This window comes from Gobio gobio (genome assembly GCF_949357685.1).
Source record: "Gobio gobio genome assembly, chromosome: 9".
Taxonomy (NCBI): Eukaryota; Metazoa; Chordata; class Actinopteri; order Cypriniformes; family Gobionidae; genus Gobio; species Gobio gobio.
Window position 1 is genome coordinate 10,091,386 of NC_137115.1, and position 26,354 is coordinate 10,117,739.

The following is a 26,354-nucleotide window of genomic DNA, read 5'->3' on the forward strand; positions in this document are numbered from 1 at the left end:
CGAATGTCACGTCACAGACGCAGCAGGAGTCAGAATTCATTCATCACGAGAGAAGAGCTGAGCAGAGCTGAGGTAAGCGCGGCAGTCATTCATGACGCGTGTCAAGTCTGGCGTGTTTTCAGATCATGCCTATAGAAGCTTAACTTTCATAGGAATTCATTGAAAAGTCGGAACACTCACTTTGCACTGCACCGTTCTGTTATCAAATATTATATTAAACATTTCATGGCTCCTCCAAGCTTTATAATGGCAGTGAATTCATAAAAGTGCATCTATCCATCCTATAACCACTCCACACGGCTCCAGGGGGTTAATAAAGGCCTTCTGAAGCGAAGCGATGCGTTTGTGTAAGAAAAATATCCATATTTAAAACTTTCTAAAGTAAATGATCTAGCTTCCACCAGATCACCTTCCGTATTCAACTTACAGAAAAAGTGTAGTGCCTCTCGCAGTTCAAAATGCTTACACTATGTCTGACGACATGGCACACCAGCTAGATATTTTACTTTATAAAGTTTTAAATATGGATATTTTTCTTACACAAACCATCACTTCGCTTCAGAAGGCCGTTATTAAGCCGCAGGAGCCGTGTGGAGCAGTTATATGATGAATAGATGCACTTTTATGGACTTCAAAAACAAAGCAACAAGTCACTGCCATTATAAAGCTTGGAAGAGCCAGGACATTATTCATCTGAAAGAAGAATGTCATATACACCTAGGATGACTTGAGGGTGAGTAAATCATGGGCTAATTTTCATTTTCGGGTGAACTAACCCTTTAAGACTTCTATGGTTAAATTTGCCTATGGATCCAACAGAATGTGTCACGTGATTAACTTGCATATTTGGTAGTCCTATTAAAAACACCAATACAAAACCCTCTCAAAGCATTTAATTATGAATTACATCCGATTGTTTGTGTCCAGCAAAATTACAAAATACTCATTAAACATTTAATACTTTAATACGAAAAACTTCCCATCTCTGGCTATAGGCTCATGGACACATTCTGACTGAGTGTGAAGCTTGCTGGAGTGGTTCCAGTTTACTATCTAGGGAAGAAATCTCTTCAAGTGCTTATTGATGCATTGATATTGTGCCTGATTCCACTATCTTGTAACCAACATAGTGAACTTTTTAGCATTAACTAGAATTTAACTGTAAAGTCGCTTATCCTGTGTAGAGTCTCAGGGAAGCATAATGCTGCCTTCATGTGCTCTCGGAATTATACAAGTTTACTAGGTAATATCACATGAACGCCCTCACATTTTGAAACTTGAATGCAATGAGCTCGTAATCACGACTTCAGAAGTCAGAATTATCACATATCCGATAGCACGTGAAGCCAGCATAAGCCTAAATTCAGTGTAATTGGTCAGGAGAGAGTCATTCAGCTACTTAAGGCAATTAATTAACTAGTTTATCTCTGTCTGAATCCCACAGGTGTCCTTATCAACAAATTTCTACCCTGTGCATACCAAACCATTTCAAAACTTATGACGAAAATGTTTTTAGGGACACCAATAAATGACAATCCTCCTTAAATCACATTACATAACCTAATTAGTCAAGTACTATGTTAACCTAATTAAATGACTCCCTTCACATGTCAGGTTTCTGCCAAGAGTCAAGACAACAACAAGCTCAGGTAAGAATTAATCAGTGCTGATACGTAATTATGATCTTTTAAGGGAAAGTATAATTGTGGCGAGCATACGCCAACAAAAGTGCCAAAAAGTGCAGTACCAGTATATATTGATAAAAAAAATAGATATATAAAATATTTTACATTCATTTAAAATAAAATCCGCAGTAAAAATGCATTTAATAAATAATTATAATATGCGTGGTGTTTTTGTGGATTAGACAGGGCTCTCATGTGACTGATTATGGGAGGGTTTAAAGATGACTGGAAGCCATCTTACACACTCGCTTTACACCCCTAAATATATGTCAGAGCTCTACACCTATAATTCACAAACACGCAGAAAGATATTCCCAACCACGTTTGGTAAGTTTACAGAAAGTCAAATTTATGATGTCTCTTGTTAGATTTTAAATCTGTTTTGTGTGTTTCTTTATAGCTGCGTGTTTACATATCTGTCTGTGGTGTCATGAATATTTTTGTCCCCGTTACTGCATTCAGCTGTATGTTGCTATACGTTAGCAAGCGGTAAATGATTTATAACCGATGCCTTATGGTTTATAAAAATGGGTGTTTAGTGATTTGGACCGTTAATTGTGAATCTGTGGGGTTATTTCGCGTGCGGCCTGTGTGTGGACGCAAAAGCTAATGAACTCTAGCACAATGCTACTATTTTTTTTTCTTTCAAACAGTTCAAATAATTAATTGTACTTTAAACCGAAGCAGCGTGTCGAAAATGTATTATTAATAGCTGTATTCCCTAACTGTTTAAACGTTATCCGACTGGTACATTCTGACTGATATGAAGCCGCAAGGGGTAACTGCTTAGCTAAACATTAGCATTAACTGCGTGACAGCGAGTTGCACGTTGTGTTGAAGCAGGACGGTTAAAATGTAAGAGTGTTAACTAAATAACGACAGAATAACACTGGTTACACCGAGATGCATTGGTTTGCCGTGTTCCGTTAGTGAGTTTCGTGAACTAGTATGGAGTTTGTTAACTTCAGCTAACTAGCATTCATCTTCTCTAATTGTAACCAGATTACACAGCTGTTTAGTCAAGGTGTTACTGCATCTGTTTAACAAACCCACAACATAAGCGAATCGTCACAATGTCTGTTATCTGTTAATGGAATAAGTGCTGTTTTAACATGGGGCCTATCGTGTTGACTTTGTGCCAGGTGCTGCTGCCATCAATATTGAGGTCAGGTTTGACATCTAATAAGGTTTTTGGTCCTCGTTCGTATGTTCAAAACAATCATGCATGTTGTTCTCCTCATGGAGTCGATTCCAGTTTGACTACAAATGAGCTTTAATTTGAGAGACTATTACTAGGCCACTTCTGCCAGAGCTTTTTTCTCTGTATATTATTCCTTCCCCGGTGTGTTAACTCTTTTGCTGCTGTAACAGCTATTACAATTTAGTGTAAATGTGCTGTATTAATACCACATATGCTACATTACTACTCAAATGTATTGCCATTGAGAAGTGATAATACCTCATTTGTCAGTTTCAAAATGTAGTCTTTTGTGAATCAAATATTGTGTAAATATCTTAATGGATAAAGTAAATAGTGTCTAAACAATTTAATTCATAATGTTACATTTATATGAATGTTTATACCACTAAGAGTACGTTTACACAGCCAAAAAGTATTAAAAACAAAGGTTTTCGTGTACAGGCGATAATGTCAAAACGATCCCCATTCAAAAATGACTAGAAGTGCTGTATTATGCATGCCAGACCAGTAGTTGGCGATGTCACTTTAAGAAACACTATGCGCCAATGCACATTCTTCAACAGAGCGGTGAATAAACATTCAAAATGGCATCGAGCAAATGTTTCCATCTCTGCCATCTCATACGATACCATTTTTTTTTTTTGTCGTCATTAACGCACAAACTCAAAGGTCTTCACGGCAACCCGTCAAAATAACAGTTCGGTTTAACTTGACAAATATATCACTGTTGTACAGTAGAATTTAGATCAGGGCTCTGAACCGGTTCAAGGAACGTAAACCGGAAACAAACGAAATTTTAAGAGGAACAAAACCGGAAACGAAATCAAAATCAATTTGAATCGTTCTGAACAGAAACGTTCATTTGAAATGACCATTAACCGGTTAATAACGTTATTTTATCGTTCTCTTTAATATTTTAATTTGGCAGTGACCAATCATGAATTGAGTAGTACGGCATGTGACGTCGACGGATCAAGCGTGAGTGAAATGCTCGCGCACCAGTCATCTATAAATAAGCGTAAATAAGCAGTACGGACTTTAAACTCAAATAGACTGATTTAGGCTAGTTTGTGGATTTTGTTTAAGCCTGTCCAAGCAGGCTACTAGCATCTATCCAACATTTTTCCTATAGTCTTTCAGATTGACCTGTCCTGTATTGGCAATGTTTTCTATATAGACGGTTGATGCTTCGTATTAAATGGTATGTTATATTGCATTAAATGATCAAGCTTTATTAGCTGACTGAATTTGATTGTGATGCAAGGACGTGTTGCGCAGTGTTTGCTTTGAAATTAGCAGTTGACGGTGCATTAAAAGAGCAATTGGTTATCCAGTTTATTTATTCTTTATTCATGCAAAAGTCGTGTTGGAAAAGTTATGTACAAAGAATGTTATCACTCGTAGGGCCACTTTAGATTGTCTAACGCTCCATTAAAACGGGTCCGCTGTTTATGCTTTGTAATTAATGCATGTATTTCTGGTTTTAAAAATGTTATGAAACCGGTATTTTTTCATATCAAACCGTTTTCGGAACAGTAATGTTTATTGAGGAACGCAAAAACGGAAACGCTATAATATCGATTCTGCTCGGAGTGAACCGATTTATATTTTCCGTTTTTAAGCCCGGATTTAGATGCATCTCAATGCAATAATAATACTAACCCTAATGGATTAAAAAATAAAGTTTTGATAAATTGATTGATTACTTACTTTTTATCCATGTTTTAATTTTGACAGTATAAAGCTCAGTTGTGCAGCACTTTGTTTGACAAAGTTGAATTAATTTAAGATGCATAATATTTTCTTCATGTGATTACCAGAAATACACTACATAGAGTTTGTGAAGAAATGAAATGCATAGAATATATATATCGATTAATCGTTTTTTAAAAATGTGGTCGATTCAAAAACCATGCATTTTTATTTTTTTTATATTTATTACCATAAACATTGAACATAAGATTAACGTTAATCTAATTACTAGTCTTCTCCACTAGATGTCTTCCTCTTATTTGCTTTGCGCGATGTTTACAAAGGAGTGAGAGGCGCTCCTGTCAGTCATTCATTCATTCATTCATGGTGCGTTGTCGACATTTGTAATGAAATTCTACAAATCTGCGGAACCATTTGATGAGACATCACCCAGGTGTTGCAAAACCCCCTTAGCCGAGCATACAACCGCTAAAAATATCACATACATGCGAATGCTTGCCTTGCATTATAATCATTAAACTTGAGTGTTCACTTAAGCACGGACGTTAGCCATTATAGACATATTTAAATCAACTAAGTCAATAGACAGCGCAGGACCAATAATTCAAACCTAATAACTTATAACAGATTTCCTCAAATAAAAGTTAGTCCACATAAGTCAGCACGTTAAGATATTGTTGGTCGTTACCACGACAACAACTAGTCTTCAGTTTTGAACACGCTTCAAGTGTATGAAAAGTAACTGCACATGACGGTTGGCAAAATCCCAGCTAAAGCTTGTTGTGTACTGAAAATTGCTGAATCATCCAATATCCTTTTTATGTTTTAGAATAAATGTCAAAATACCCATTCTTTTTTTTTTTTATAAAATACTTCTGATAAATTTTAGAATAAAGTTGCATCAAATATGTATTGTATTTAACATAATTGTATGCATTTTAAATATAGAGATGGGTTCTGTTTTATTGTACCCAAGTGTACCTAAAATAAAAAGTTTAATTACCCACTTGTAAACTTATGTTCACTGTTCTTTTTTTTAAAAATAAATATTGTATTTGTATTAAATCTATATTCATTGAGTTGAATCGGAATCGAATTGAAAATCGAATCGATTTGGACCATCTGAATTGATACATAGCCCATATAAAAAAAAAAAAAAAAAAATGTATTAGGGGTGTAACGATACACAAAACTGACGGTTCAGTACTTACCTCGGTTTTGAAGTCACGGTTCGGTACAGCAGTTTTACAAAATTGCTTTTTATTTATTTTATTAAACAGGGGTTTACTGAGAAAAAAAATGTCTGTCCTTAAATTAATTCAATTATTATAACTAAGTTTCTTAAAGATAATGCTCTAAACTATAAGTAGCCCTTAAGAGCTGCAAATAACGATTATTTTTTCTGTCGACTAATCTAGCGATTATTTCTCCGGATTAATCTGATTCTTTTTTACTGATTATTGTATTTCAAAGAGGGTAGTGAATTTGTATATTATTTTAACATGAAATCAATGAATGATGACAATATTAATTGTATTTCAGGAAGGGTAGTGTACTTAAGCCATTTTATAATGAAATGTATGAACACAAGAAGCTTTTTAAACATTATGTATGATGATACTATTCATAAAATGTATACAGAGTAGGCCTAATTAGGAAAAGTTGTTTACTATAATAGTTGAGTATGATTTACTTATTGATTTGTGTCAATAGTAAATGAAAATGCACTTGTATTTATCTGCAAAAGGTTCACATACAGGAGCTTTCAGCATAGTTTTAATGTATAACTAGTCGTCTATTTTGAAGATATGTTGTATACGGTTGTAAGAATGCATATTTTATCCCCCTCATCTGAATTTAAATGAGCATCATGCAATAATAAATCATAGATATTTCAAAATAAGTCTCTCTGCGTATTTCGGGCTTGTTGATTATAGAAGTCATGCAGTGTCCAATTTCCACCCTGGTTATTATTTGGTTTCATAAACTTTATGTAATTTAATTTAAACTATTTTAGTTTCTGTGTGGGGTTCCTGATTACAAGAAGGAAAGACTAAGAATATTATTTGCATATTAAATAAAATAGATTTTACTTATATCAATGTTATTATAGTTAACAACTAAAACTAGGGATGCACCGAAATGAAAATTCTTGGCCGAAACCGAAAACCGAAAAAGAGGAAACCAAGGCCGAAAGCCGAAAACCGAAACACCGAAAGAAATTATGCCAAATATTAGTACCATTGCATTTATGGCTATGACTGTGTACTAACTTTACTAAAATCAAGGCATTGCAATTGCATACATTAATATTAAAGTTTCAAAGAATAAATCAATTACAAGTTATGCCAATATTTATTTAGCACATTGCAACAATGCACAGTATAAAATAAAATTCAAACTAAAATGTTTAACTTTACCCCACTCATTTGTACATTAAATAATAATGTACAGGCCTACAGAAAGGTTTTTAAATTAAATGTTCTCTCATAAAAACAAAGTGCATTTAGGTCTAGTGCATTTAAAATTGTTCTCTGTAGGACTACTACAAGAAAGTGCATTCAGGACAAGTGCAACTGCTTAAAGATACATTTATTTTCTCTGTAGGCCTTTAACATAATAGTGTATCAAAGCAAAGACTGCCATAGCCCATATGTTAACTGTAGAATAGGGGTGTAGCGGTACACAAAACTGACGGTTCGGTACAGCAGTTTTACAAAATGGCTTTTTATTTCTTTTTTATTGGTTAACTGAAAAAAAAAGTCTGTCCTTAAATGAATTAAATTATAACTAAAAGTTTATTGAATATATTGCTCTAAACTATATAGGGAGCCCTTACTTGCAAATTAATATTAAAGGTTAAAAACAGAGCCCAAACTATTAGCCTAAATTCAGTTGCTATGTATTTTTAGGTCTAATAATCAACACTCAAATAACATCGTACACAAACATGTACACTTCACATAAGGCAGTTTTTGCAATAACTTCTAAATCTAATTATAAAATAGTTTTTTATCCAATTCGTTGTTGAAATATAATCATTTATAAACAGTGTCTGTCATTTTATTTAAACATACATGAAATAATCAAGATATCATTAACAGGTTAAGTAGAATATAATGAATATAACGGCTAATATAGGTCATATATTTAGTGAAAGAGTTGATTTCTCTAGTGAACTAACAGCTGTGGACACTGAGGTGCCTGAGGTAAATGATGCATTGACTGTATGCATTGACTACATGACTGTTTAGTTTACAGCAGTTATATTGAGGTATTTCCGCCGTTGAAACACTGAGCGATTACACCACATATATACACATGACAGTAAGTTGTAATGTATCCTCAACACACCTTAGATGTTCATTCATGTTTATTCTTTAGGAAGAGATGATCGATCGCGCTCACAGATGATCGCGTTCACGCGCGCGCGCTGCCGCCAGATTGAAGTGTGTTCCGCGCTTAAAACATGCCCACTGTTAAAGATTGCGTTCGGTTTCACAGTGAAGTCTGGTCCTCTTCTCATCGAGAACATGAACAGCTCTGAGCTCTCGCTGTCAGTGCTTGTGCATGGAGCAGACGTGGGTGTTTCTCAGATATACTGAAACACGTCCACACCGCAGACATGTTGCTTCAGACAAGCACGTGCAGGTCGCGGTTTCTGTTTGCGTCATCACAACATTTCGGCCATGTTGTTTCGGTGATAAAAGTCTTTCGGCCGAAAACCGAAAATGCACTTGTGGGGCATTTTCGGCCGAAAATTTTCGGTGGCCGAATATTCGGTGCATCCCTAACTAAAACCATAAATTCTTTACCTGAAATAAATGTTGACTGATATAAAATAAAATAACTTAAACTTTTCTTATTTTCATTTAGTTGAAATTAACCTTTTACCAAACTAAAGCTGAAATAAAGGTTAATAAAAACTAAACGGACAAAACAACAAACTAAAAAAAAAAATCTGTGATTTACTAAAATAACACTAGTATGGCAAAAGATGTTTATTACAGTGCGTATGCAGAAATGGTTATTTGCGCCACTTAAGTTGCTCTGAAACTGCTGGTTTGGTCGACCGATATGTGTTTTTCAGGGCTGATATTAATTATTTCAGATCAGGTAGACCGATATTTTTAACCGATATATGTCTGGTGAAAAATGAATGTCAAAAGTAAGAATAACAAGGGCTCTAACAAAAGCTTTCTTTAAATACTTTAAAACATATTAAGTTAATAATAACATTAATATTCATAATAATAATTTGTCATCTCCAGTTGTTTTAAACCCCAAAAAAGTTTCTTTCTTGTGTTGAACACAAAATATGATATTTTGAAGAATGTGGGTAACCAAACAGTTGCTGGTCCCCACTGACTTCCCCCTTCCTACTATGTGTCAGTGGGGACCAGCAACTGTTTGGTTACCCACATTCTTCAATGTGAATGCACAAGGGAACTTGACTGTGCTCGTCATGAAGGTGTAACTCCGTGGGCGCGCTCTTCCCTCAACAAACGCGCTGAAACACAACGCTCTTTTACAGCCTATTCTATTCTCATTATCATTTTATGTAGATTATAGAAGACTTGCGCTGCACATGTTGCACATAACTGTATTTTCCTTTTCGAAGTGATTCCAAACATATTTAGAGCAATTCAAACCCATCATGGTGGACAGCGCGTCCGTCTCAGCTGAAGGAAATAATACATTATCTATCGGCTTGACTATATCGGTCAAATTTTCTTATTGGACCGATAACGATAACATCAAAAATAATCATTTATCGGCCGATAACGATATGTTGCCGATATATCGTGCATCCCTAATGACAGTATATTTCGTGGAGACATTTTAATCATTTTGTAGTGATTTATTGCAACTTCAGCATCGTCCGCTGCTGTCTTACCTTGGAGATATAGCTGATACATGATCACAGCTCCAGTTAGCAAGTGCTTTTGGTGTGAGTTAGGGCTGTCAAAATGGCTGAAAAGCTAAATTCGAAATTCTTTCTTAAATATGATCAAAATTCTAATTATATTTGGTAGGAATGCACCGGTTAACCGGCCAAAAACCGTTTTTCTTTATTTTTCTGCCGATTTTTCCGGAAGTGCGCCCGCGTGCACATACGCCTATATTGCAATCATTCGCGAAAATGTCACTTGTGTGTTACAAACGGAAACTGGAGAACTGAGGGTAGAGACGAGATACGCTGAAGGGAATGAAGAGCCGCTTTCCTGCGCGAGCTTACCTCTTCGCGCCCTGCACGAGCAGATAGTGAGCGTTTGTTCAGCTCAGCTTCTCACGTGTTGGATCGGATGAGAACGAAACAGACTAAATTGTGACAAAGCCGAAATAGTTCTTTTTGTAGCCTAAAGAAGAAAATGCATGCAATTTTGAAATGAAATACTATCAGTTCTGTAGCCTATAGGATGATCATTTTTATTTTACCTTAAAATTACATTGACTTAATTTGATTTAAAAAGCACCTGCTGTAGCATCTTAGTTTTTTTCGTTGCACTAAACATTATTTGATTTAACATTTTGGAACAATTATATACTTTGGTTTTATTTAATTTCACTGGTAAAGACTTTTTTTCTTTACACTGAATTTAAAAACAAATGCTGATTTAAGTAACATCTTTGTTTGGATTGCAGAATATGCAGTTGTTGCCTTTAATTTCACCTTTCAGCCTTTTAATTTCCAATTCAATTTCCCGTTAAATTTAGATCACGGACTTGTTTTCATTAGCCAAAATCCAATTTAGCCTGTTAAATACCAAATAAACATCTTGTTCATGTATACTTTCATTCTTTTATTGTGTAAATAAAAAAAATCGGTATCGGAATCGGCCATGTAAAATCATGATCGGTGCATCACTAATATTTGGATTCTAAATGCAATATTTAATGTTAGAGGGAAAAAGTACTGTATTGTCTCCTATGCCCATAAGAGGGCGCAGGCGAGCGCAACAAGCAAATGTAAACCAAATCAAGCATCGCGACTTTTATTGAAAATAAATGACATTCACTTTTTACAGTGCATTAACTTTTAAAACGATTGTTATTAAATAAAATATAATTTAATTAATGAGCATGTAAGGACAAATAAGTAACAAAAGTGTATAAAACTGCAAGTGCATCAGTAACCTGAGAAAACACGCTTCAACAGACAACGTAATGTGAACACAAAATAGCAAACGGACATTCAGAAACAATCCATTTCCACTCACTAAACATCTACATATTGTTCGTCAAAAACACCAAATGGTCAACTTGACATGCAGCGAGTGCTCAGCGTTTTTTGGTGCGGTATGATCAAGTGTGTCTTTGCCAGCTGCGCAATATGTGGATGCATATAACGTTATACCGCATGAATTTGCCATCAACTAAGAGGATTTGTAGCATATCTTCTTTCATTTATATCCAGCTCATGCTCTAAAGCCCTGATTGCCGCCTTCTGCACTGCTGTGTCTGACTGTATACGCCGTCAAACTATGAAGGTATTTTTGGTGCAAAACAACTGAACACGTGTGAGTGGAATTTGTAGCTGTAGAGCATATCCACACGTGTATCAATACATTTGTAGTCACAGAGAAAAATATTTTAGGAGTTGTAAACTTTTTTTTTTCTCACCTACCAACACACTACACACATTCTTCACTGCAGGTGCACAAATCCTGTTCTACGAATCGCACATGAAGAAAAAACGCATTCACACACCCGTATCAAACATGTGAAGTCACAGACAAATTTTGCACATCCGCAAATGAATATGTGAATCTATGCAATGAGAGTTGCACACTTGTAGAATATTTGGTCACAAATGCATTTCTTCAAGAGCTCTTCTGATTGGCCGAAATTCTCTGCTCTCTGAACAGGGCCAGCCGCTGCCTCACAGATGCACAAATGACTTTTGCTCCACATTTCACGTAGTGTATGCCATGGTGCAAAAGTCAGAGCGCGCGGAACTTGTCATTTGAAGGCAATTGTGTTAGAAAAATATCAAAGAAAAGAAATGCATTTGTGACCAAATATTCTACAAGTGTGCAACTCTCATTGCATGGATTCACATATTCATTTGCGGATGTGCAAAATTTGTCTGACTTCACATGTTTGATACGGGTGTGTGAATGAAATATAGGAGAGATAGAGATAGAGATAGAGATAGAGATAGAGATAGAGATAGAGATAGAGATAGAGATAGAGATAGAGATAGAGATAGAGATAGAGATAGAGATAGAGATAGAGATAGAGATAGAGATAGAGATAGAGATAGAGATAGAGATAGAGATAATTGGGGTTTATATGACCGTATCTCTGAAGGGAACTCCCTGTCTTCAGAATAGTTTCGATGCCATTTTCTCTTCCTCTTACCTCCTATATAAAACAGTGTCTATAAGCACAGCTGCTTTGTTTACAGCGGTGCCCAAAGAAATGCTTTTCCGTAAGCTCCACCTGCGGTTAGTGAGTGAATTTGCATTTTCATTAAGTCCGTCTGTTTTTGTTTTGTGCTGGTGTGTCTAATGTAACAACTTCACAAAGCTAAAGTCAGATCATTCTGTATTTGCTCCAAGTCTAGAAATTATGCAATCAAAAAAAAAAAGAAAAAACCTACTCCGGCTATGTGTAGAATATTTTGGATCACGATTAAAATGCAGTGATTGCCTCTAATTTCAAATGGCTACAGATATTAAGGCCTTATTGCCCTGTTGGAGAGAGGGAAAAAATAGTCTGAATCGGCCATGAAAAATCATGGTCGGTGCATCACTACCATTTTCATTTCTCTACAAAACGTGGTGTTTTTAATTAAATCTTTTAATATATAAATTGTAGTTGTGGTGCTCCTTATTTTTCAGTGGGTGCTCCTGAATTTGAGCTGGTTCTCCTAACTTTTTGAAGTTGGGAGCACCAGGGCTACAAAGTGAAAGTTTATTTTGAGTCCTGGTCTGCTTAAAATGGTAATCAAATGAAGGTCTAAAACTAACATATTAATTGAATCTTTGTAATCAAAAGATTACGTCAAATAATCAAAGTGATACTGTATGTTGTGTAAAGTGTGCTTTTAAAATCAATTGTTTGTCTTTTTTCCTATATTTTAAGTAATTTACATATATTAGACCCCAGGGTTCACTTGTGGCTTAAGGGTTTTTTTTTGTTTAATGTGGGACAAGAATGATCCATTAAGGTAATGTTTTTGAAAAGTTATGTTAATGAGAATCTATTCATGGAAAATATTAATGTTGAGTGTCTCTTTGTAAAGGTTGGGGAAACCCCTTGCCTATGTAATTGGTCTCGGCGTTGACTAAAATCGTAATTGGTGGTTTTGTTTAGGGATGCACCGATATGAAAATTTTGGCCGATACCGATAACCGATCATTCTTAATATTTGAAAGCCGATAACCGATATATTGGCCGATAAATCTAAATACAAATTTTAATAAACTCTGAGAGCCTGATTACAAAAACAAAAGGCTCACCATTAAAAGCCATGTCCCAAACACTTCAACATAAATCAAACCTATACACTACAGTAGCCTATTTGAACCAGTGTGAGATTCCTTACCTTTTCAAATTAATTTTACACTCCTATGGCCAAAATTTTTTTTTTTAACACTTTACAATAAGGTTTAATTTTTGTTAGTATTAGTTAACCAACAATGAATGAACAATACTTCAACAGGATTTATTAATTTTAGTTCATGTTAATCTCAACATATTCAGACCCAAATTTGTGTCTTTTAACATTAGGTATGAACTGTGAATGGACTGTTACAAAACACAAACATTTTATTACTAAAAGAAACAAAGGTTATTGCTCTCTGTTTGTTCATGATAGTTAATGCATTAATAAAATGAGACCTTATTTGTAAAATGTTACCAAAAATTATATTGTCTAAAAAATAAAAATAATATACCTAAATAATGCAAACAAGTAATTGAACAGCATTACTTAGGCTGCATAATAAAGAATCAGAATGCAAGTGCATGAAATAACCTCCGCACAGACGATAAAGAAATGGTTTTAATCAAACCATATTGTTGATGGAAATGATACGAGAACAATAAAAGTGCTAATTATAAAAAATAATGCTTCTGTGTTTTTGAAAAAAAAAATATGTTTAATATTACAGTAATAGTAAACATCTGTAATATTAGTCTAGTCTATTAGGAATAATGTTGCTGTTTGAGAGCGCGCTGAAGCTGGAGAGAATGAACGAACAACCATAAACTGAAGCGCTTAGAAGTTTAATTAACAACTAAATGCATCATATATGAGAACAATCAGATATTTATACAAAATAAATATAATATTACAACTTATATTAGCACAAAATCACGCATAGGTGAAGGGTTATAACTCCTGTGGATGCTCTTCCCCTGTTTGAGAGCGCGCTGAAACTTAAGATGATCACCGGTACAGTGAAGCACTGCGGGTTATTGACTTAACGAAACACATCCTATATGACTTTAATCAGATGTTTATACTACAAAAACGTAATATTACGACTTACATATGCTTAAAATGACGCGAATGCACAAGCGAACTTGACTGTGCTGGTCAGAATGCGTTGTTGACGCTTCCCACAACAGCGCGCTGAAAAACAACTAAACCCAGAGAATTCACTACGGTTTATAACAGAAATATTCTCATTGCAGTGTTATGGACAGTCCCAGTAGTTATTAATGCTGTGCATTTCTGTTTGAAATGCGCGCGCCGGTACAATGAAGTGCTTTACTGCATCGTTAATTAACTCAACCAAACGCATCCTATATGGGATTATATACACAAAATAATAAATATAATATTACAACTTACAATGGCACAAAAGGCTGTGAATGCTCAAGCAAACTTGACTGTGCTCGTCATGAAGGTGTAACTCCGTGGGCGCGCGCTGAAGCTAAAGACCGGTACAATGAAGTGCTTTACTGCATCGTTTATTAACTCAACCAAACGCATCCTATATGATATTACATACACAGAATAATAATAAATATAATATTACAACTTACAATGGCACAAAAGGCTGTGAATGCACAAGCGATCTTGACTGTGCTCGTCATGAAGGTGTAACTCCGTGGGCGCGCTCTTCCCTCAACAAACGCGCTGAAACACAACGCTCTTTTACAGCCTATTCTATTCTCATTATCATTTTATGTAGATTATAGAAGACTTGCGCTGCACATGTTGCACATAACTGTATTTTCCTTTTCGAAGTGATTCCAAACATATTTAGAGCAATTCAAACCCATCATGGTGGACAGCGCGTCCGTCTCAGCTGAAGGAAATAATACATTATCTATCGGCTTGACTATATCGGTCAAATTTTCTTATTGGACCGATAACGATAACATCAAAAATATTCATTTATCGGCCGATAACGATATGTTGCCGATATATCGTGCATCCCTAGTTTTGTTTGACACTTCATATTTGTGCTTTAAGATTGTCTTTCTCTCACACAGGTGGAAAACCTATGAAATAGTTGAAATTGGAGTGAAAGGAATGGACAAAATCATTGAAAAGACTAACACTGGCTTCCTGGCCCCTGGTCTGTGAAACTTTCCTTTTGCAGAGGAAACATTCACTCATTCATGGAAGGATAATTGAAGCTAATCTCCCCGCTTATAACATCTGTGACCTGTTGCTTGAGTGACATTCATATTAAGATGTTCCACAAGAGACTTGCATATTGAGGAACAAGGAACTGGTGAAAAATATTGCTTTAACTTTTTTTTTTTCCGTGTGCTTTGGACACTGCGAAAGCTGTGGGAAGGACAACTTGCGACTTGATTTGCAAGCCCATCAAGATAAACTGTTATCTCCACTGTTGTTTGTCACTCGCTGTTTGGAGGATAGAACACTTAAGTCATGAGCACAGCCAGAATGGAGAATCCAGTCATTCTGGCACTGTCGAATCAGAATGGCCAAATGCGAGGCTCTGTGAAGCCAGCAGGGGGTCCTGGAGGAGGTGGAGGGGGGTCCCAAACAATGCAGCCTTCCCAGGTCAAAGCCTCCAGCACAGTCAACAATGGCAACTCCCAGCCTGCACCCACAGCCAACACTATCATCAAGTAAGTCCTGGAGGGAGTGCAGATGATGCAGCGAGTGCTGATTTATTATGGTGGTGATAATGATTTTTTTTTTCTCTGTCATTTATTAGGCCTGGGGATGACTGGAAGAAGAATCTAAAGCTTCCTCCAAAGGATATGCGCATGAGAACTTCAGTAAGTCCATCTCTAACAGGTTAACTTGTCTGCCTGTCAGAGCTGCATGATAAACTAAGATCACAATCTTATTAATAAATTATGTAACAGTAGTGAGACGTCCGTACACACCGTTAAGTCCACTGACGTTATTCTACGAACTCGACTGCTTTTGTCGGACAAAAATGGCAGATTCAGCGGATGGCGAATTTTGATTGGTCAGATCGCCTGTCAATCAAACTCCCGGCGAAGGGTGAATTACATTGTTACACTAGTAGGTGGCGACAAGTGACTTCAAACCAATTGAAAAGAATGTTGTTGTTTTTTTTAAATAGACTGTTTAGTTTAGCTGTCTCTTCAGGATCGTGGGAGAATCATGATCTCCCTTTTATACAAAAAATGTGACTGTTTATCCAGAATCATGCAGCTCTAATGTCAGTAAAAAAAAAAAAGTAACCTTTGAACCAGAATGTTTCTCTGTGCTGCTTGTGGTCTGTACAACTCTGAAGTCTAATCATTGTGAAATTTACAGGATGTGACGGCGACTAAGGGAAACGAGTTTGAGGATTACTGCCTGAAACGGGAGCTGCTTATGGGCATCTTTGAAATGGGCTGGGAGAAACCGTCACCTATACAGGTAAGGGGCAAATAAAGGACACATGATGATGGCAAATATTTCAGATGTGCATCACTCCTTGCTAAAGACATCTGATATACATAGAGAAGGCAATCCTTTTTTTTTTTTTTTTTTTTTTTAATTAGTTTTAACCCCCCCCCCCCCCTTATTTTAATGGTTAAATTAATGTCTAATCAATTGAATTCATAAAACTTTAATAATATGAAAAGGGCCTCTATTTGGATGAGTATCAGCTAAATGCATACATTTTATTTTCAGGAATTGTTTTTCTGGATTGGATTCATGATTTAATAGAAATGTATAAAAATGGTGGTTATCAAATAAATAACAATTTCAATGAATATTAATTATCTTAATATGATATGATGAATGGTGACATGCTCATGAAGTGACTCGGAGCATTTCTGGATATGACGTTCATGTTCTCATAGTGAGACGACAGATGCTGACAACACCATGAGTGTCATGCATGCTTGAGTATGAGTGGTAGACCAAACCGCGACCGATTATGCAGATTTCATATTTAAATTGTGGTCTCATTAGTTGTCAATCAAAGTTTATGAATTTAGAAGTTTGTATTTTAACTCTCTTTAAGTTAATGATATCTCTTATGGAAACTGGATTCAGACGGTTTAGGCTTATTGATCTTTTTGTCTGTAAGTGACCATACGCTTTCCAAGTGAAAGGCAAGAGAAGTCTGCATTTTTTTTATTAGTTTTACCCCCCCTTTATTTTAATGGTTAAATTAATGTCAAATCAATTGAATTCATAAAAATTTAATAATATGAAAAGGGCCTCTATTTGGATGAGTATCAGCTAAATGCATACATTTTTATTTTCAGGAATTGTTGTTCTGGATTGGATTCATGTTTTAATAGAAATGAAAAAAAAATGGTGGTTATCAAATAAATAACAATTTCAATGAATCTTAATAATAATCTTAATATGATATGATGAATGGTGACATGCTCATGAAATGACTCGGAGCACTTCTAGATATGACGTTCATGTTCTCATAGTGAGACGACAGATGCTGACAACACCATGAGTGTCATGCATGCTTGGGTATGAGTGGTAGACCAAACCGCGGCTCATTCACCCAGATATGCAGAATTCATATTTAAATTGCGGTCTCATTAGTTGTCAATCAAAGTTTATGAATTTAGAAGTTTGTATTTTAACTCTCACTTTAAGTGAATGATAATGTCTCTTACGGAAACTGGATTCAGACGGTTTAGGCTTGAATCTTTTTGTCTATTAGTGACCACACAGTTTCCATCCAAGTAAAAGGCAAGAGATGTCTGCATTTAATCGGACCAATCTGCTCATTACTTTGTTCCCGCTCATTCCCGCAGGAGGAGAGCATTCCCATTGCGTTGTCTGGGAGGGACATTCTAGCCAGAGCCAAGAACGGCACAGGAAAAAGTGGCGCCTACCTCATTCCCTTACTTGAACGCATTGACCTGAAGAAAGACAGCATACAAGGTCAGTGGCTATCTTGGATTTGACACATTTACAAGAAGTTGTTCGGGATCATTAAGTTTCACCATTATAGGTTTCATACATGATTTCTTTAAGTGACTTCATGCTTGAAATGCTTTTTGCAGCGTTGGTCATTGTGCCCACTAGAGAACTGGCTCTACAAGTCAGCCAGATCTGTATACAGGTCAGCAAACACATGGGCGGGGTCAAGGTTATGGCAACTACAGGGGGAACCAACCTCCGTGATGACATCATGAGACTCGACGAAACAGGCAAGTGATCATAATTGAGCAGGAACGGTTTTAAAATGATTTGAGCTACTGTACATATTCCTTTCATGGATCTTATTGGATTGAACGCTTGCCTTTGTAGTGCATGTTGTCATTGCCACTCCGGGAAGAATTTTAGACCTCATCAAAAAGGGAGTGGCCAAAGTCAATCAAGTACAGATGGTCGTTTTGGATGAGGTATGTGAATAAGAGCTTAATCTTGAAGTTATGCTAATTACTTGCTTGATTTCCATATGGTAATTCTCATATCTCATGAATGTTTTACCCATGTTACCGAATAGGCAGATAAGCTCCTGTCGCAAGACTTTGTACAGATGATGGAGGAGATGCTGAGCTCTTTGCCCAAACAAAGGCAAATTTTGCTGTACTCTGCCACCTTCCCGCTGAGTGTGCAAAAGTTCATGGTAAGGTCACTGGTCGGATAATAATACAAAACACCTGCTTAAATACATTTCAGTATGAATTGGTTTTCTTTTCAATAATAATGATAGAGTGGTTGTAACCATGTAACGTTAACTAGGTGCCATCTTGGTAACAGTTAGTTATGACTAACGTTCACAAGTCTTTTTGACTGCATTTTTAAACCCATAATGAATCTGCAAGATGATCTTACGTAGGGTTAAGAACTTTAGCCTTTGTTTGATTATGGGCTACAATAGACAACAAAACTAAAAATCTCCGGCGTGCATGAAATAAACTTGACGCACCTTAAGTCTAATAACAAACAAACCGTGTTAAATAGAATTTAAAGTAAAATGTATGTTCTACATGGTTTTCTACTTTAATACAGAAAATGATGGGAATATCCTAATTAAAAGCAAACAAAAGGAAGAAACATTTATAATCCCCCGTAAGAGAAGAAAATGAATATTTGGGAAAATAAATAAGAGATTCCATGTCTAGTAGAATAAAATGGAGTAAGCCTATTTTTAAATTTGTGGAAAATCGGGTAGACTAGATCGCAAAACGCAAAGCTTAAATTTGGCTCTCCTCACAAAGCCTACCTCTCTCGTTCGGCATGAATCCATGTTTCCATGGCTGCGACGTAACATTCAATTGCAAACTTATTATTTATTTTGTGAAAAAGATTTGTGCTTCACTCGTGTCAAAATATTCATGTGAAACAGCTTTCACACACACAAAAAAAGTGTTTTAGCCGACCACCGCAGGTGAGACTCAGCCACAATTGTGGTCTTGGGGTGCGGTTGTCACGTTTACCGGCAGAGCCCTAACATTTACAATAAATGGTGAATGGAACAAATGTGAAAATGCAAACTATATGAGGTGAATCCAGTACTGAATCAAGGAGTTAATTGCTGTTATTTAAAAAAAATGGATATGAACAGGTTGTATACGAGATGCCGAATTGGAGATTCAAGGCTTACTTATTAAAGGAACACTCCACTTTTTTTGAAAATGGGCTCATTTTACAAGTCCCCTAGAGTTAAATAGTTGAGTTTTACCGTTTTTGAATCCATTCTGCCGATCTTTGTATCTGGCGGTAGCACTTTTAGCATAGCTTAGCATACATCATTGGTCATTTTTTTGAATGAGATGCTAATGGACTGATTAGAATCAGACACTTTCAATATTTTTCCTATTTAAAACTTGACTCTTCTACAGTTACATCGTGTGCTAAGACAAACTGAAAATTAAAAGTTGCGATTTTCTACACCTATATGGCTAGGAACTACTTTCTCATTCCTGCGTAATATTCGCAGATCTTCACGGCAGTACCATGGCTATTTCGATTTTAAATCGAAATCGACCAAAATTAAGTCACTATCTCGAACTTCAAATTAGAAAATGGAATCGTCGATGCTGCCACACCCCCATGTCACGTCCTGTTTCTTGCCAGCCAAGCGGAAAAAAACAATCATGTTGAAGTGTTGCGAGTCAACCTCAGCTACAGCCACTCAAAAGATAGCATGGCAACTGCAGATGCAGGAGACCCATCGAGAAACTTGAACCCGGTCCTCTTTCACTGAAATCGCCGGTGTGGAAGTATTATGGATTTCCAGTGAGTTATGTTGACAACGCTCGCGGGCAAATGCAATTACGCGTGTGTTACGAGTAGTCATAGCCGCAGACATGCGACCTTATTCAGTAGTGGAAAACTCTGGTTTTAGGAATTTAATTTGCGCTCTAGAACCACAATACGAAATCCCAAGTAGAACGCATCTCACAGCTACGGGGATTCACTCCATATACAATAATGTAAAGGAGAAAGTTTCTTGAAGGTCTGATCACCGCACATTTTGTTGCCTTGACTACAGTATTTTAGCAATAGTTTAACAGTTCTCTTTCCATATTCCTCTTTAAGAAAATTGTTACAGTTGTCTTGTTCTATTATAAAAAAGTGTTTGACAACTCAAAGAGCAGCTCTAAACAACATATATCCATCTTTAGGAAGAACAGGAAAGAATGAAAAAATAGTCATCATTCTCAGGGGATAAAAAGTAGTTATCAGTGTGGTATATGTTCAACTGTTCGGAAATAGTTTAAGACACTTAATTGTTCAGAGAAGACTACGGACATGGCTGTTTTATTGTTTTTGTTTTGTTGTGAACTTGAATGTCATCTGTGAAGAAGACTGCACTTACAAAAGAGAAACTAGATGGCAGGTTACTTTGCTTAAGTTTTCAATTGACTGAACACTGAAGATACAAGTTGTGACATTGTTGTTAATAAATGTTAACTAAAATATATTTGACAATGTAGTGTGGTACATTGCGAACAAAGGTCAGATATTATATTGCATAAAAGTCTAGTCTAAAAATGGCAGCAACCGGTGCTTTAAAAAAAATAAATGTAACGGTTCGATACTCGATTTTTACATTAGAATCGAAAATTTTATTGAATCGAGGATTTGGAGAATCGTGACACCCCTATTACTTATTCATATTTATTGAAAGGGGAAGATTAACCAGTTTGTGGTTTGTGTAAAAGTTTCACGCGTAAAAAATATTTTAATTTAAAAGATATTAGACAACGTTTTTATTCAGAAAATATATTAATGGACATTTTGAATAAAGGTTTCTCCTGGAATAATTTTTGAATTTCTATCAAATATTAAATCGATTGTTATTACTGTTGTTGTTATTGGTATACATGTCTGATTTGGTATATTAAGACAATGTTAAATTAATTATATATTGTAATATTTGTTTTAAAAATTGAAGCCTTTGCTGCTGCTATGGCGTTAAATCATGAATAAAATGTTGCAATTTTTATGTGTATAAAAATTGTGCCAGTCAAAAAGACTTGTGAACGTTGTTTTATTTGTATAAATAAATAAAAATCATATCAATATTAATAATAGATTGCGTTCATAAATCACTGTTGTTGCAGTGCACTTAACATTTTAAGGAAGACCAGCAGCACACCTTTCTAAAGTAAAGGGGAGCGTTGTGTTTGTAACACGACAAGCCGAGCATCATTGCCATTTTGTATTCTTATTCGCAGGAATCCAAAAACATAAATGAAAATAAGATTTCGTTAATTGTCCAGTCCTAGTGTGTCAGTTTTTTTTGTGCATCCAGAGTGCGCAAATAAAATATATATATATTTTTTTGGTATAGTGTTGTAAAAAACATTGTATGTTTGCTATATTTAAGCCTAATACAATAATCATTGTATGTAATTATGTGCTGAAGCTGTCATCAGTTTTCAGAAAGTATTAATTTACACTGCTTTTGTGAACAGAACGCCCATCTGCAGAAGCCCTATGAGATAAACCTGATGGAGGAGCTGACCCTGAAAGGGGTTACTCAGTATTACGCCTATGTGACTGAAAGGCAGAAAGTCCATTGCCTTAATACTCTGTTCTCCAGGGTAAAAGCCTTTTGAGCCTTGTGCATGCCACCCTTTATCTGACTACAGATATGAAAATCAGCATTACTGTCCTCCTGACTGTTGCAGAACATGCAGACATCCTTTTTTTTAACGTTTGTTTTTCAGCTCCAGATTAATCAGTCTATAATCTTCTGCAATTCATCCCAGCGAGTGGAGCTCCTGGCCAAGAAGATTTCGCAGCTTGGATACTCCTGTTTCTACATTCACGCCAAGATGAGACAGGTGGGAATGAAGGGGGGCCTGTGGTGGTGTTGCACTGCTATTGGCAGAATTTTGAAATGGAGCAAGGGTTTATGTAATGAATGTAGAGGATTTAAAATATCCACTATTTGGGCTTATAAAAGCAGCCAAAATGTTGACGTTCCGCATTTTGCTAATGCGTGTTTTAATTTGTGTTTAGGAACACCGAAACCGTGTGTTCCATGATTTCAGAAATGGCTTATGTCGAAATCTCGTCTGCACTGGTAAGGACATTTGAAAATCTGCTTACCTCATTTATGATGGCCGCATTTAAAGGTGCACTATGTGACATATTTTCAGTAAAATGTCCAAAAACCACTAGGCCAGTGTTGTATATTTTGTTCAGTTGAGTACTTACAATATCCCAAATGTTTCCAACTATTTGTAAATCGTGCAAAATTGCTGTTTTAACCAAGTAAGTGAGGACGTGTGAGGGAGTCGCCTGTCGATTGCGTCTTATCTGCGTTACCCTCGGTTTCCGTTTTTTTGCAGAAACGCTTTACTCTCACTGCAGTGTGCAACAAGTGTCATAGCTGCCACTGAGCGAACGCACATCATAACTTCATTTTCAACACACTCTGATGTATCCAATATGATAAACAGAGCTGCGTTACCTCATACTCATGACCGGAAAAGCCGAAGTGGCACATCTTATTAACAATCGCTTCAGCGGCCTTGTTCAGCTCCCACAACACTCGGTCCTGCTCTGCTTCATACTACAGTAACGTTAATAATCGCGTCCTATCGTGATTCATTTCCACCGGCTGTGAGGTGAAGACCACATGTCCCAAGATTCTGCGCTCAAACGTGGCGTCATCAAACTACGCCTTTGTTTTGAACAGGCGACCTCTAGCGGACGGAAAAGTTACATAGTGCATTTTTAAATTAAAATGAAGGTTTTTGACTCATACTTTTTTTGTTTAGATCTCTTCACAAGAGGAATTGATATACAAGCTGTGAATGTGGTGATCAACTTCGATTTCCCCAAACTTGGAGAGACGTACCTCCATCGCATTGGCAGATCAGGTGAGCAAGGTTTTATTTTGGTCTCCTCTGAGATCAAGTAATGTTGCATTTGAAACGGCCTGCTTGCCAAACAGTGACTTTGAAAGGGTAGCCGTGCTAATTGCCTTCTCTCCCCACAGGCCGATTTGGACACTTGGGTCTGGCCATTAACTTGATCACTTATGATGACCGCTTTAACCTGAAAGGTATTGAAGAACAGCTGGGTACTGAAATCAAGCCCATTCCCAGCAGTATTGACAAGAGTCTATATGTGGCCGAGTACCATAGTGAGAGCGGGGAGGAGGTTAAACTGTGAGCAGGAGAGGTGAGTTCAAAGGTCAATCACGCTACAGCTTTCGGTGTCTGTTTGATTTTAACAATCTTTTTTCTTTTTCTACCTCTTGCAGATCACCAATCCTTTGTCCCCTATCCCAACCTTTTTTTTCCTTCCCTACTGTGTATAGGGAATAGGGGATAATTTTGTTTAATCTATATCTTCCGTCTATCTTCCTCTTCCCCCCCCACTTTTTATTTCTGTCTTGTTTGGTGCCACCACAAGGAATGTGACGTTGCAACGGCCCAACAATCAGGAAGGACTCATGGCCTAATAAAGGACTGCTGCACTGAAAATTTTCATCCTGAAGACTTCAAATCACTTGAGGAGGGAAAGAGGGGACACGAGGATTTATCTCCTAAGCAAAGAAATGACTACTTATTGCCTGCAAGCACATTCTCACCCCACTCTCTCTGTCCCTCTGCACATCTTCATGTTTCTAGTCATTTGAAACAAGTGCCTTAACAAGCAGTCTAACTTGTTCAAAAAGTAATAACCTGATATGATTTTTTTTTTCTCCTTTCATAACTCTTCATTTTAAGACATGATCTTGATTTTTCTACGGCTTTTGGTATTGCTTGTCTGCCGCCTCATGTTTGACATCAGAAGAATAATATTGCATTTGCCACCTGTAGATTTTTGGGGCGACGAAGAACAGGATTTCACAGCGGGAGAGAGAATGGGGGTGGCATGTGCGATTTTTGTGCAGTCTCTGGCGTACTTGACTATGGTGTGAAGAGAAGCCCCCTGGAGAACTGAGATGATATCAGAGAGCATGATGACAATGATAGGAGCTAATGTTCTTGTGGCAATCTCTCAAAAGTCCCACAAGGCTCTCAATGGATTTATTTTTTCCCCCTTCATCCGCTCATGGAACATGCCATGCCTCTAGAGACCCATAACTCTTTCCCCCTCTGTCTTCAGTGGGCCAACACTAAAGAGACTTGACCAGACTCAGACCAGCCTTTCTCCTTGGCCATGAGGACTCCTGCTTTGAGACGAATGTGGATATCTTGTTTTTTTTTCCCTCTTGTTTCTTTTTCTTCCCTCCCCTTTTCCTCCTGATTTCAGTGCAGTTTTGCATTCTTATTGGGTAGGCACTCTGTCCTAAATGTGCCATTTATACAGACCTGGCACATTGTAAACATTTTGTAAATACTTCTTTTTTTTTTTTTTTTTTTTTTTTTTAAATGGATTGTTTTAAAACGAGCTAAAAAAGGCTGGATGACCATTTGAAAAGAGTGTTTGAAAGATCTTTTAAAATCAGGATTCTGTCAGCACTGGACGGCACACTTTTGTTTGATTATGCCATAATTTTTCGCCCATGGGAAATAAGTTAAACCGAGTTTAAACCTTTCCAGGTAGTGCACCACCTTTTGTTTTGTTATAACAAAAAAAAAAAAATTTGGGCTCCCACATTTTCTTTTCAGATCCAAAAGCACTTCAATGTTTTGAGTGTAAGCTCCTGAGCGTTTCAGCAGGTGGTGCACGTGTTCACTCTAAATTGACTCGTATCCGTTACCCAGTGTTGACAAGTTCCTGACGTGGGTTTTCTCAAATAAATGGCCTCATTTTAGGGTTGAGAAAACATGAGGCTTATTTGCTTTCCAGCCTTTTGCTTGTAACACTGACTTATGAGGCACTCTGCAGGGTCCCTCTAACTCGGGCGACTCTAATCATAGAGGAAATTTAATATTTTCATCATGTAATAGTGCTACTCGCTGCAGTGCAGCTCAAATTGGCAACGTGCAAAAAGGTTGAATTTATAAGCGAGATGTGTAGCTGTTACATGGGTTTGTGTTCATTGGCACTAGGGCATGATGACTTTAAACAGACCGTTTGGGGTGGGAGGATTGAAAGGAACTTTGTTCCCATTGGAAAAAGGAAAAATGGACAAAAAAACAACAACTGGATGCCAAGACTTCTAAACGATGGACTGACATTATGTAGCGGCAGAGACATGCAGTGAAGCGTGAGTCAGCAAGCTCTTCTTTTGTTTTTTGTTTTTTTTTGTAACAAGACCATGTTCTTAAGATGCTGCACAGATTTATCAGAAGAATCTATAACTTTGCAGTGTGGGCTGCACTTAAGTTTGAACTTTAGTTCAAGGGTTGGGCAATAATACGGGCTGCACACGTGCTGGGAGCACTTCCTCGGTTAGGGCAGAGGTGTTTAGACCGAAGGTGAGTTTTTGTTTTGAGGAAGTATTGTGGCAGGGACGAGGGTATTTAAGATTGGGTATGGGTATTTCATGGGTGCTGACAACCAAATGATTTCTTTTTTTTTTTTTTTCTTTACAGCGGAATATTTATCCCCCTCCCCCCAAACACTAATAGCCTTTTTGAGTGAGATTATTTTTTTTTCTTTCTTTTGTGGGGATTGACAGGGGCTTGCTTGAGACACTTTAGCCCTTCTGCTGCTTTTTGAATAAGTTATGCATTTTGACTCGTGACGTTTTGAGGGTTGTAACTTTATGGGGTGGGTTAAAGGTTGGGAGGGATGCAATTTTTGCTTTGTGTTTTATTGGCATAGGATTTACTTAGAATTTAACATTGGAGTTTAACATCGCCAATGTCCCCATTAGAATATCAAATACAGGTGAGATGTTTTTTCGGATTCGCTTTGTCTACTGTGGAGTGTTGCCATTAGTTTTTCCTGAGACAATTAAGCAAATTAGTTCTAACCGGTTAGTTACCGAATTATAAGCAAAAAATAT

The 26,354-nt window shown here is 36.7% G+C and overlaps 1 protein-coding gene across 3 annotated transcripts; it reads left to right on the forward strand.

The window, feature by feature from the left end:
- The first annotated feature begins 1,894 nt into the window (after positions 1-1,894).
- ddx6 (DEAD (Asp-Glu-Ala-Asp) box helicase 6) lies at positions 1,895-25,516 on the forward strand. Of its 3 annotated transcripts, XR_013817229.1 has the most exons (15): positions 1,895-2,012; positions 15,055-15,663; positions 15,753-15,816; positions 16,328-16,432; positions 17,788-17,917; positions 18,040-18,186; positions 18,287-18,381; positions 18,486-18,608; positions 21,910-22,038; positions 22,165-22,281; positions 22,460-22,523; positions 23,224-23,325; positions 23,445-23,629; positions 23,712-24,127; positions 24,274-25,026. XR_013817229.1 is itself a non-coding variant. In XM_079825713.1 (14 exons), exons 2-13 carry the CDS (start codon positions 15,461-15,463, stop codon positions 23,618-23,620), a joined length of 1,455 nt encoding a protein of 484 aa, XP_079681839.1. In that variant the 5' UTR covers positions 1,895-2,012; positions 15,055-15,460; the 3' UTR covers positions 23,621-23,629; positions 23,712-25,516. The 3 variants fall into 3 exon arrangements, 2 of the variants coding, with proteins under 2 accessions (XP_079681839.1, XP_079681838.1); XM_079825713.1 differs by having other exon boundaries at positions 23,712-25,516; XM_079825712.1 differs by lacking the exon at positions 1,895-2,012 and adding an exon at positions 11,856-12,910 and having other exon boundaries at positions 15,003-15,663; positions 23,712-25,515.
- The last annotated feature ends 838 nt before the right edge of the window (positions 25,517-26,354 follow it).